Source organism: Eufriesea mexicana, unplaced genomic scaffold (genome assembly GCF_001483705.2).
Source record: "Eufriesea mexicana isolate 0111107269 unplaced genomic scaffold, ASM148370v2 scaffold76, whole genome shotgun sequence".
Classification (NCBI taxonomy): Eukaryota; Metazoa; Arthropoda; class Insecta; order Hymenoptera; family Apidae; genus Eufriesea; species Eufriesea mexicana.
The window spans coordinates 336,684-348,807 of record NW_016908289.1 but is presented as its reverse complement, the minus strand read 5'-3'; the positions used below and the strand labels follow the sequence as shown (position 1 = coordinate 348,807).

General features: G+C 39.9%; 2 protein-coding genes across 3 annotated transcripts in view; one reads left to right on the top strand and one right to left on the bottom strand.

Moving 5' to 3' along the window:
• Nucleotides 1-1,701: 1,701 nt before the first annotated feature.
• The window catches only part of Gycbeta100B (guanylate cyclase soluble subunit beta-1-like), a 44,931-nt gene continuing 34,508 nt past the window's right edge, over nt 1,702-12,124 (bottom strand). For both annotated transcript variants that reach the window (XM_017910669.1, XM_017910670.1), the window contains one exon: nt 1,702-3,223. In XM_017910669.1, the coding sequence (XP_017766158.1) occupies nt 3,094-3,223 (130 nt within the window). In that variant the 3' untranslated portion in view covers nt 1,702-3,093. The remainder of the gene's footprint in view (nt 3,224-12,124) is intronic.
• stops (SOCS domain-containing protein stops) lies at nt 3,943-6,762 on the top strand. The gene is made up of 2 exons (XM_017910671.1): nt 3,943-4,154; nt 5,707-6,762. The coding sequence occupies exons 1-2, from the start codon at nt 4,025-4,027 to the stop codon at nt 6,609-6,611; spliced, it is 1,035 nt and encodes a 344-aa protein (XP_017766160.1). The 5' UTR covers nt 3,943-4,024; the 3' UTR covers nt 6,612-6,762.

Below are 12,124 nucleotides of genomic sequence, written 5' to 3'. Positions count from 1 at the left end.
TCCCATATTTAGAATGATCAAAGTAATCGATAGGTATTCAAACGATGAACGATTAAAGTATAGTAATTTTTCCGTAGAAAAATCAATCGAGAGCCCCCTATTAAAATAACGATTACCATAGGCAAGAAACATTACCATTATAATCCAAGCTGATAACAAATCTAACATCCTGACCTACACTTACCCTGATACTGTTATTACTTTCCAGGTTAATTTCATATATTATTATATCCCCGATCTTTCGCTCATTTCACGAACATGTTCCCTCCTATCCTTAGACAATATTACTCTGCCACTTATCTACCTACCCGCCTGTTTCACTCGATAAGTAACAGTTAGAGAGCGAAAGAATGTCACGCTAATTCACTTCGTGTGGCCATAAACGAACGCGTGCATGTTTATTCAAATAAGTAGAAATCGATCGCGGAACTGTCGCTTTTCGTCGAAGCAAGAGTATCCTCCACTGGTATTCGCGATAACCCACGGACGTCCACGAGTATCCACGAATATTTTCGAATACCAACGAAGATCTCTAACGGTACCCGAAACTTCCCAACCCCCACCACGTATCGACTGTCGATACTCGACTCCTGTTACACCAAACCTCACGCAACCCTAACCTCTTTACCACGTATGGTACGTGGTAACGACTTGAAAATTCTGCGAATAAATTCAGCGAATGGTACCTTCTTGCGAAAGGTATCATGGCAGACAAAGTGAACTCCTGCATTGCGATGGAAAAAATTCGGAAATACACTAAATCTCGACCATTTTTTGGCCACCTTCGACCACGATATTATGCCACCGCTTCACTCGATCCCATAGCGTCGTTGTTTCTTTTATCCGTTTATTATTCGGCCTTATTTTCCACATACCTCACCCGGTAAACCAGTTGGGTGGTGTTCGCCTTTCTTTCCGAGCCGTGTAACCTGTATTCTGCATACCACTTACAGCGGCATGCGATTGAATAAGCAACTTTATAAACAGTTAAAGCAACATGCAACCGGTGTGTATAGGAAATCATGATACGCCGAGGAATTCTGGACCCCTTTCTTGTATCCTCTCACTCCGTTGACTGCGTTTGCAGGAAGGTTCTCGGCGCGTGATGCTATAGTAACATGACGCGATACGAAGCAGGTGTAAACGTGTGAATGTTAAAGCGAATTTTCAACCCAGGATTGGTTCGTTCACTAAAAGTCTTCAGAAATGACGAACGAATTCTGCATAGGCAGTCGTGTGTGCAGCTTAATAGAAATATTTCTCGAGTTATCAAACGTAGTACACGAGCCACTGACTGGTCAGAGAAATAATTCTACCTTTGACTATTTATTTATCGTACTTACCGGACTATCCGTGACAAGATGGATGACTCAAGTTGGATAAAACGTATTAACTCGACAGATATCGAGTTTAGTCGTTCCTATATACCAAGAATTATTATTTCCACGTGGACAGCTAATTCACAGAGATATCTCCTCGTTAATGACAAGTACCGTCGACTGATCAGAGTTGCACGGTTATTATCATTGCTATTACGTAGATAATCGAGGATGTAATTCACACACCACGTGTCAAAACACAAGGATCAAGCGCTCCGGACAGACGACAAGATAGCCATAAAATCAGTTGAAACTAATCTCCTCTCGGAGATTTGATTTATTCGAAACTTTTGGAAAGTCACGTTCCAAACGAATAGCGCCTACGGGACGAAACACCAGCGAGAGGAACGAGTCATAATAAAGCACATACACCGTGGTCCAAAAATTTAAATTCACTTTCGCGCTTGTACATATATCGAATCTCCCGCCAATTCTGACGTTAATTTGAAACACAAGTATCAGTCGTAATAACCATCCCGGTTGTTCGCTTAAACAATCGAGACGACAACGTTGTCAGATATTAAAAAATTCTTTTTACAATTTGGGTTTGGAGGATTACGCAGGGATTGCGAACTTTTGGCTAGTAGTGTACGTGCTGTACGCGTGCGCAGGATGCAAGATCGTGTGAAAGAACCAGGACAGTCGGCCGGTTCCTAACAAGCGTGATATATTACTTTCGCAAGACGAAGCGTTGCATTGAGATATTCCACGTAGAAAAGAGGAAAAATGATCGCTGGAATCTGTGCCGCGGATCGGGTGTTGCGCACGATGGCTTCGATGTATTGACCTTGCGAAGTGCGTGGGACGTGCCGGGGAGTAGAACAGGTTCCGTTACACCTTCCAGCTTCGAGACATTCCAGCCCAGAGGCCGCGACTACCCGTTTTCTTTTTTTCCCGCTTAAGGGTGAGGTCGCTCCGCGATGGCGACCTCTGACGCGAAGCAAGCGGACTAACCTGAACTGCGGGAGAGGGAACGCAGAATAGGAGTCTCGCGTAACGCCAATGGACAGGCTGTCAAGTGTCGTTGACATATATATTTGATTGCTTCTTACATTTACAGCTAGTAAACACTGGTCGTTAGATTGGAAACTGGACGTGGAGATTCGAGATTGCCATTGTGGACGTCAAGATACATTAACGAAGAACCGCTTTTATTCTGGCACGACTTAAACCTTGGGTGACTTCTGGGTAATGTAGCAAGAGAATTCTTATGGTGGTAACGAAGAGAAACGCGAATAAGTGTCGCAATGTCGGTGAAACGTTCTTACGTTTGATTTTATTGCTTCAGGAAGCATGTGTGGTGGAAATTTCCATCTCTGTTTCGCAATACTCGTTAAAGTATGGGGTTATTCCAGGTGGTTACCGTAATTCATCGCGTGTAACCTGCGATTGGCAAACGCGTTATGAAAGATTTTCTCCTGCACGATTGCTAATCGTCAATTTGATTTGGATCTAGTGAAAATCGAGTATCTGGGGAATTTTTTGAAGCTCGGAGTTCACAAGAAGTTACCCGAGGGTTAACCGTCGCACGATACAAAGGTACTTCTTACAGCTTGTGTTTTGTATGACTTTCGAACAGCGCTCGTTTATAGAATATTAGAACCGTAAAAATTGTATTCCCTTTTTCTTCTGTGTAGTGCGCTAAGTGAATAAAGAGTTCGAGCTGAGGCGCAAAAATATTGCTAAGATGGCGGACGACGTAGAAGTCGCGGATCTACGCCGATAGCTCCCTCTCTCTGGACAGGAACCAAACGTTCATAGGTTCCGACTTGCCCTTCATTGTTACTGGTCCCCTGTACTCCAGCAGAAATTGAGAATCTTGATTCTCGGGCATGCACAGGTATCTGCAACGATAGAGGTCAATAGTAGTACCTTAATAACTGAACAGGAAATGTAATTCAATATTACTGCCATGAATATATTTTTACTATAGTATTATTATCACTACGAGCCATTTTGTTGTCTAGAAGTATGGAGATTTCCGATATGTAAATTGCTTCATTCGTAAGTTTGTTAATTATTGTTGCAATATAAACATAATCGAATGTTACGTTAGTTCGAAGGTAAATATTGTCATTTGATTAATAAAATTAAATTAATATTAGTAATTAACATTTTATCAATTTGATTAATCAAATACCAAGGAATTGAACATGAAATGTAGCTGTAATAGGAATATGATGTTGGTATATTGAAAAATTGCAGAAAAATTCTGTGGCATCCTGGATGGCTTCTGAGACTGATATGGAAACAAGTTTCCTGCGCAAGGAATATGTATGAGCATATATCCGACCTAGGTTCCCTATCTCCATTCATAATCACGTTACGAACTCATCTGAGCTTAAAAATCGTTAATTACCAGAACCCAACATTCACGTGCATCCACACATGCTCTCATACCCTAGACGTAGTCGAAGCTCTTACCACGGTTCTACTCGATGTCCCCTCGTAGTCTAACAGAGGAAGCCATTGGAATATACTTATTTAACGTCTAATCGAATTAGCCCTCTCCCGTATCCACGCTTGTGTCTCGTGTCAGCCGTCATTCGGAGGTGAACAATGGTCGTGATAGTTCGTTAGCACGTCTCACAGCATCATCGTTGACGTGGGATCGGTGCATATCACTTGTGGAGCAAGGGGACACCATGGAGGTGCTGATCGACTGTTATTTCGACAAACTGTTCGCTGAGATGGAACGTAGCTGTCTGGCCTCTAGATACAAACGTCGCGAGATGGTCGGTTACTTTTCAGATGTGATAAATAGCTGCTCTGAAGGTAATTGGTCCCATATAGCAAGTTAGCCCCTGCTGATCGCGTCTAGGCGTTCTTCGACCGATCGGAACGAGATGGAAAATTATCGGCCGTTTTAACACAGCAATTTTGACTGACGATTTACCGTACACCTAACGGGGATTCGAGGAGAATCGATTCGAATCGGTATCGCTGCGTGTCAACGCACTTGGATGGGCGTTTCCGATTCAATGGTCGCCAGGTTCGCCCGGCTAGGAGCTACTTCGTGTGACCATGAAAGTGATTCGTTCGAGAATGCCGGAAAGAAAGTGATCCCGTGTAATGTGATATGCGGGAGAAACCCGCGCATCGTTCGTGTCCATATGATTTTACTTTCCACGAAAAATTATGCAAACCGACCACCCGAAGCGAGACGCAAATGGAATTACTTATCCGTGAAAAGAGAGTTTTGCAAATTGTGTCGTTCGATTATTCGCTTGGTCAATTGTTGGGTAAATGTAGTGGAAGTGGAAGATCAAATTCGATTCGTGTCTGAGCTATTGGCCAAGAGTTTAGAATCACTTTCTAAATTGTTCCCACAATTTTCTGCTGCTCCTAGGTTTAATTTAAAATTTGTTAAATTTTATTTTTCCAGAATCATGATTAAAGGAATTCTTGAGATAATCAAATTCTTAATCGACCTGCTTCTGAAATTTTTATAGGGTTTACTGTAATTTTAATATAGGAATAAAATATCGAATGTAATTATGTTGTTGATAAATGCAATTATTGGATATCTTTTAAATAATTGTTCGTATAATCTTATGATAAATATAGTTACAGGTATATAATACGTGTAGTAGAAGAGACTTTTTCTTTAAATATCAGTCGGGGCTCTGTGAAGTATTATCTGAGAAAGTTAAACGTCGTCATTAAATTTGTTGCTTTCGCGATAAACGTCAAGCTAGCTATCTTTACAGTGGTTCTCAATTAATAGAAACAATGGACATAAATATCTTTTAAGCTCGGTGGTTACCGTTAGATCCCTATCGTGTCTTACATGCTGTCCTAACCGGACTTACCATAATGAATCTAACCTACATCCAAGTAACTACAACCTGTCCACTGGATAATTCTATTGAGCCATTAAGAATCCATTCTCCCATCGTTGACCAGTAACAACAACATGCTACATCATTTAACCAAACTTTCAATACTCAAACTGCCTTCAGCGAGAATTGCTTATATTATACCCAACGTCCAGAGGGAAATCTAGACAAGCGAGGTATCTGCGGAAGGATAGTGATGTTAGCCTGATTTGGATTAATAAACCTAGTCTAGAACTTCCCGTTCTATGGACCATTTCATTCACTAAACAAGAATCCAGTCATCCAATCTGTAAATATTACAAAGTCTTCATCACGAATTCACTTACTCATTCTCAACTACCAATCTGAAGCATCAATCAAGCAATTTTCAAGGAACCACTTGTCTATTCCTACCTAATAGCAACTAACTGACATACCAGTTAACCAAATTTCCAACATCTCACAGAACTCTCTTCACGTACTGTATCTAATATTGCCCGAATTTCCAGCGGAGAACCTAGACAAGCAAGACGTCTGCGAGAGGATAGTGATGTCAGCCCTGCGCTATCACAACATCGCCATGATGGAGAACGGATACGTGTGTCTACTTGGCAAGTTCCACAACGTCCTGTACGTAGCAGCTAAACTATGCTTCGACTGGAACCTGGATAACAACGAGATCGTTTCGCGACTACTGAACGACATCTTTTACTGCGAAAAGACGTTCGAGCGAATCTTGGTGGGCGCCATATTCGGCACCAGGGTGACTCACTTCTTGTCCGGCTGGAAGAGTGACTTCGAGGATCGCGAGGAGAACCTCAAAGCTCTGGTATACTTCCTGCACCACGCCACGCTGGGAAAACTCGAGTATCGGTGCGCGTCCTTGCCAGACAAGAGACGATTCATCGATGTCCCCATGGAGTCCTATGGCCAGGCTTTACCCTTGAGAGTAGCCATTCAACATGGCTCCCCGGATATTCTCTTGATCATGCTCCGTTACGGAGCCTCGGTCGAGTCTGACAAGCTGGCTCCCTCTCCGCTTGAGATGCTCCTGAACAAGCTTAGTGAGTACGACGCTCAACCTGGTCAGGACCACATAGTCTACCCGGAGCATTTGCTACTCTGTCTGAAACTGGTATTGAGAACCGTGACCACGGCTTTCGTGAAGACACCGGATCACATAGCTGACCAGAGCGGGGTCTTCAGCGTCTCTGTCTATGAGCAGTACCCTGTTTTGGTAGGACAGAAGCTGGTACCCCCAGAAAGGAGTGGCATGAGCCCACCCGAATTGAGACATCTCTGTCGTTGTCGCATCAGAGAGACATTGTTCGAGAACTGGGCGTTGCCACATGGGATACAACAACTTCAAATCCCTGAGTCGTTGAGGAGCTACCTAGACCTCCTTTGTGACTAAGAGTGGCGTGTGGAGACTTAACTAATTTTTGTACTATTCTTTGGTTTTGTCACAGAGCTTTTGTAATACTGGAAGTTTGTAGTATGGGGTTAAGATATGTCTATGAGCTTTATGCAGATACTGGACTGTACCACTGGGGCCTTATAACATATTTGCCAGGAGTAACTGCGTATTTCCATAATTGCCGAAACAGAAAGTCTGAAATTTTGGCTTGTTCGATATTAATAATTGTTTTTTCCTTTTCTTTTCTTTTTCTTTTTAAATTGAAGTTTGAAAATTGATCTTTTGATTTTACGGATATATGTGCAGTATTTAGACATTTTGACATGTGTATTTATGTTGTGTTGAGAATCGAAGTGCCATATGTATCACAAACGATCTAAACAACCTGTTGCATACTAGCAATAAGTAACACTTTCTAATTTATATCATTTTCTCTTGAATAAACTAAATGCAAAAGTTAATCGTATTTAATCTACAAATTGATTCCATTTTTGCCTAATTATTAGAAAAGTAACCAATTCAAATAACAACTAATAATTAACGCATTACCGAAACTATCTTTGTAGTACTTTTCAGTCTCCACATTCGAGAATTCTATCCTCTATTCCCTAGATATACATTCCCCGATTTTATCATCCCCCAACGAGTTTCTCTGCAGTCTCCAAGGGGAAATCGAAGGAAAAGCGAAGATCGGAGAAATACAAGCATTTGTAGAGCAGAATGGGTTACTCGATATACAGTTTCAAGGCAGTTTCCATGAACGCATCTGAAGTTGCAGCAAGATGTGATCGGGAGGGCATACGATCTAGCGTTAAGTGTATCTCGAGGAGTTTGACACGCGAAATGCATACGTTGGTCGTAAGCATCAGCTAAAACGTTTCAAAGTCGTCCATAACTTCCGGGGTAGTTTCTACCAAACGGCATTTGGAGCGTTGTATGCCAGCGGGCAACTTACTGATCGAACTGCCGCCGTACAATAACAGCTTGACCGTATAAATTCCGATACCGACGGATCGAGTTTTCCATTTTATACGTGATATTTTATCCTGAACTCACGGTACTGTAGAACACACACAAAGTCGCGATACAGTGTTTCGCACTTGAGCGGTCAAACTTTTACCGATACGAGCAGGGGTGGAAAATGTAACACAAGTTTGCCACGAGACACGCTTTCGTTGGATGTTGAAAAATTGAAGAAATTACGTTATGTACACAATATTCCATTATTTCGAAATGCACTGTTTTCGTGAGTTCGTGCTTGGTACTCTTGAGAAGTGGAATTTACTTTCTGCCAACTCTGGCTATGTGTTGTGTAATACTTTTTTGTTTAAACGTGGACGATGTTCTTATTTGCGTGTGTTTGCTGCGAGCGGAAAATGGAATTTACCATTCTGTGAATTTTAATTAATTTTACTCTGAAGTTTCGTACGTTTTTCGTTTTAATAGAAGTTCCACCGGATTGTTAAAAGAAACATTATTCGGTTCTTTCTTCTTGTAATACTTTTTGAGCTTCTGAACCATATGGACTAATTAATTGTTCGTAATATCGAACTGTTTAGAATTGGATATATATAGTATTTTGAATAACAGATACCTATTATATTAAATTAAATTTTATGGGTCATCCAATTTCACGAAATTTAATGCTCCTATATCTCCTAAGATTTATAGCTCGCTCGATGTACCGGCACATCTTGTACTCTAGAAATTTTATATTTTAAATGTTTTTCCCATAAAATACGTCTTATAAACATAAACTTTGCAACTCAATAGAATATATAAAGGAACATCTCACGTAAAATTTATATTCGAAAAGAATGAATATAGTTATAATTTGTAACAAGTTTATAAAGTATCAAATTTATTGTTAATAACAAATTGTTCGTAACCTAAATTTACGAGGAAAGTGGAAAAATTAATAAATTGTTGTCAATTACTTGAATTTATAACGTACTCATTTTAAAATGTATCCACAATTTCCAAAAAGTTTATAGAATATTACTCTTATTGTTCATGACAAATTAATATTGTTAACAACAAATTGTCTGCAATGTATATTTATAACAAAATTGAAAAAATTAATAAATAACCGGTTATTACTTGTGCTTATAGTATGCGTGTGAAGAAATGTACTTATAATTTACAAAAAAGTTGATAAATTATTGCAATGACTGTTAATAACAAATTGATATTGTTATTAACAGATAGTTCACGACGTAAACTTACAATGACAGTGAAAAAAATTCATAAATTATTGGCTATTACGGGGGGAAAATAATAATTAATGGAATCGGTAAGGTTCTGAAATTTTTGGTCGGGGCGGGGAGCTCGGCCGATCGACGGCTATATAAGGAGCGACGCGACGATCCAGAACTCATTTGTCGGTTCAACTTCGGAAGTGTAACATTTAAATTTTCGTTGTGCGCGAGGGGTGGGATTCGAAGTGAAGTTGGGGATAGCTACCCCATCCTCACCCCACCCCATTAAATGCTTTACTAATAATTTTTATTTTGTTTTCAGGTATTAATTATTTTTTTATTTCAGCTTCAAATTATTTTTTCTTTTTTTCAGCTTTTAATAAATTTCTTTCTTTCCAGATGTTATTTATTCATTTCTATTTATTTTTATTTCACATTTCGAATATTTTGTATAATATTCGAATGCCTCATCGTTGGGTTGATCGTATTTCATCGTTGGTTAGTTCATGTCTCCTCGTTGGGTTCATAATAATTTTTCACTTTTTTCAGATTTTAATTTTTTTTTCTTTTCAGAGTTTAATTATTTTTTTCTTCAGATTTTATTTTTCCATTTCTATTTATTTTCACTTGAGAATTCGAATATTTCGTATAATATTCGAATGTTTCGTTGTTTTCTTTCTATCTCATCGGTAGGTTGTTCCTTCCACTTGGTTAGCCTTCAGGGTTTCTACTCGTTCATTTTCTTTCCTCGTACTAACCCGTTTCCCTTCAGATTTATATTAACAATAAAGTATTCTGTTTTAGCTTTTAGGTTCCTCAAGATTCTCAAATTTCCTCAAGACTTCATTTGAAACACATTAATGGACGACGCGAGATGCGTGCGTTTAGACATAAGTAGTTATAAGCAGTTATAAGCAGTTATAAGCTAGATTCCTAGTCTAAGTTTCATGTGCGTGCTATCTGTACAAAGGCAAACTAACTAACTTGGAGCAAATATATACAGTTCACATTTCTTCTCTCTTATCCCTCTCGTTTACCAAATAGAACATAATTGTTCTCGCGATAATCGCGATCGTTCTTAAGCACCGACTAGCCTGCGCGACGTACTCTCGTGTACTCGATAACTCCATATTTCGTAAGTCATCCAAACGACTCGTTCCGGCACTCACCCTCGCCACTGCCACCCTTGTCACGCATCGGTTCTAGGGTGGTCGGTGGGTTGGCACTCACCTGGGATCAATTCGAGGGTCTGTCGGCCCTAGTCGTCCTTGGCACCAGCGCGTGCACGACCGGGGTATGGGTCCTGTAGCCGGACATTGCATATGGGCCTACGGTCAAACCCCATGGGATGATTAATTTCTCCCCCATGTGGCAGGGGCCTGCGTGACCGGCTACAGGGCCTCGCTAGGGCCCCTCGGCTTGATTTTGGGCGTTTCGCTGGTTCGTCGATCGCTCTCGTTCTCGAGTAAGTCATGGCAGGGTCTGTGGTGGCTGGGTGGGCTAGGTTCGATCGGGAGGGTGCCGAGGTATGAAGTTGTCTTGTACACAGCAGTACATCCCGTAGGCTAGTCGGTTTTCATTTGTGATTCCCAGATTCTGTGGGAACTTAGAAATATTAAAATCTATTGAATTGAAATATCTTAGCGTTGCGACAGTATAGTTTTAGTATACCGAATCGTAATTCCTTTTGTAAAACACGAAAATTTGTAAAGTGTCAGTAGATTCACCGTAACTTCTTTCGCTCCAAGTTTGATTAGGGTGCCTTTGATACAGGTAGCACCAGTAAGCTGCGACACTAGGGCGCATGTCGGGTCTCGATGCGTAACCACCTCCACGTGGCAAGACCTGGTAATTGGTATCGTTTCCCAAAGTATAATTTTTGGGAAGCGATACCAAGCAAAGGGCTACGCTTGCGCTGTTATGTAAATGAAAATAGATTAATGTAGTTATATATTTATCTTTCATTTTTACTGCATGAAACGTCATCGATATTATATATATATATACAATATATGTATATATTATGGATGGCATTAATTTTTCTTTACCGAAAGAGTTTCCAATGTGCGATTACTTTTTCACAATTATGTAACTATCTGCATTGCGTTCGAAAAATACAAATGTTATTGTCGAGTAAATAGTTCTACATGCATATCTCTAGAGTATGAAATCGAATTTTCCACGTGAAAATTCATCTCGTTCCTGACTGATAATCCAATGTATTCGATCAGAGCAGAATGTTGTATGGCTTCAGCTGAAAGATGATTCATACCCTTCGTAGCCGATAATCGGGACAATACGTGGAGGGACTTAGAAAATGATCTAGGCACATGAGTAACTGGAGTGAGATTTTGCCGTTTATTTCTGGGCAAAGTTAAAAATCGCAAATATTTGCGAGTCGTTGGTCGTTTCAAAGGGAAATATCAGAAACGTGGAAGCGGATAGGACAAATCCTCGATACGAATTTGAAGCAACGCGCCGGATGCCCGTAGGAATGTGTACGTGAAATGTAAAACGAACGTATTTGAACTAAAAATAAGCTGGCACAGGATTACGTTCGACAGTTGAAGTCAGCCCCGTTGGTCACGACCAAAAATATCGTATTAATCTATTAGTAGAATTTAATATGGGATAAGTACAGTGATTTCTGCTCGATATGCAAATTTCGATTTTAGACTCACTCGTATTAATCGGCTATGATATCCTTCAATAAAGGTAGTAACGTAATACTAAACCTACAATTAAAAATTCCGTATTCGAAATTACGGCTTTAATTAATCATTTAATATGCATATAATTAATTCTTCAATATTTTCATATTTTTTTAATCTTTTGAAATTTTGTATCCATTTACCTAATTAGCGAGCTCGAAAATCTGCGGATGTCCGACTATTTTAACAATTTTTTAACATATTTAACCGCAATGTCAGGTTACCAAGATACCAAGTTTCGAGAAAATCAAATATTTTTCTGCATATCTGTCCGCCATTTTGATACCGTTCTTTTGCTTTTTCGTTACCTATGATTTCGAATTTATCATCAGCAGCTATTGAAATTGTATGATACCAATTTTTGTACAAATGGAAAGATGTCTTCATATTTTGGCCAGCTTTTCAGAGAAATTCCTCACTGTGCGTCGTTCCTTGAGACAATGTTAGGCTTCGTGGATCGATGAAGAGCAGACAAAAAATGTTGGACCTTAGCTGGAATGTTCAACCCCATTCGTGCCATTCACCGGATATAGGATAGTCCCACTATCATTTATTCCAGTCCTTATAAAACTTCTTTTAGCAGCAAGAAATAGAATACGTC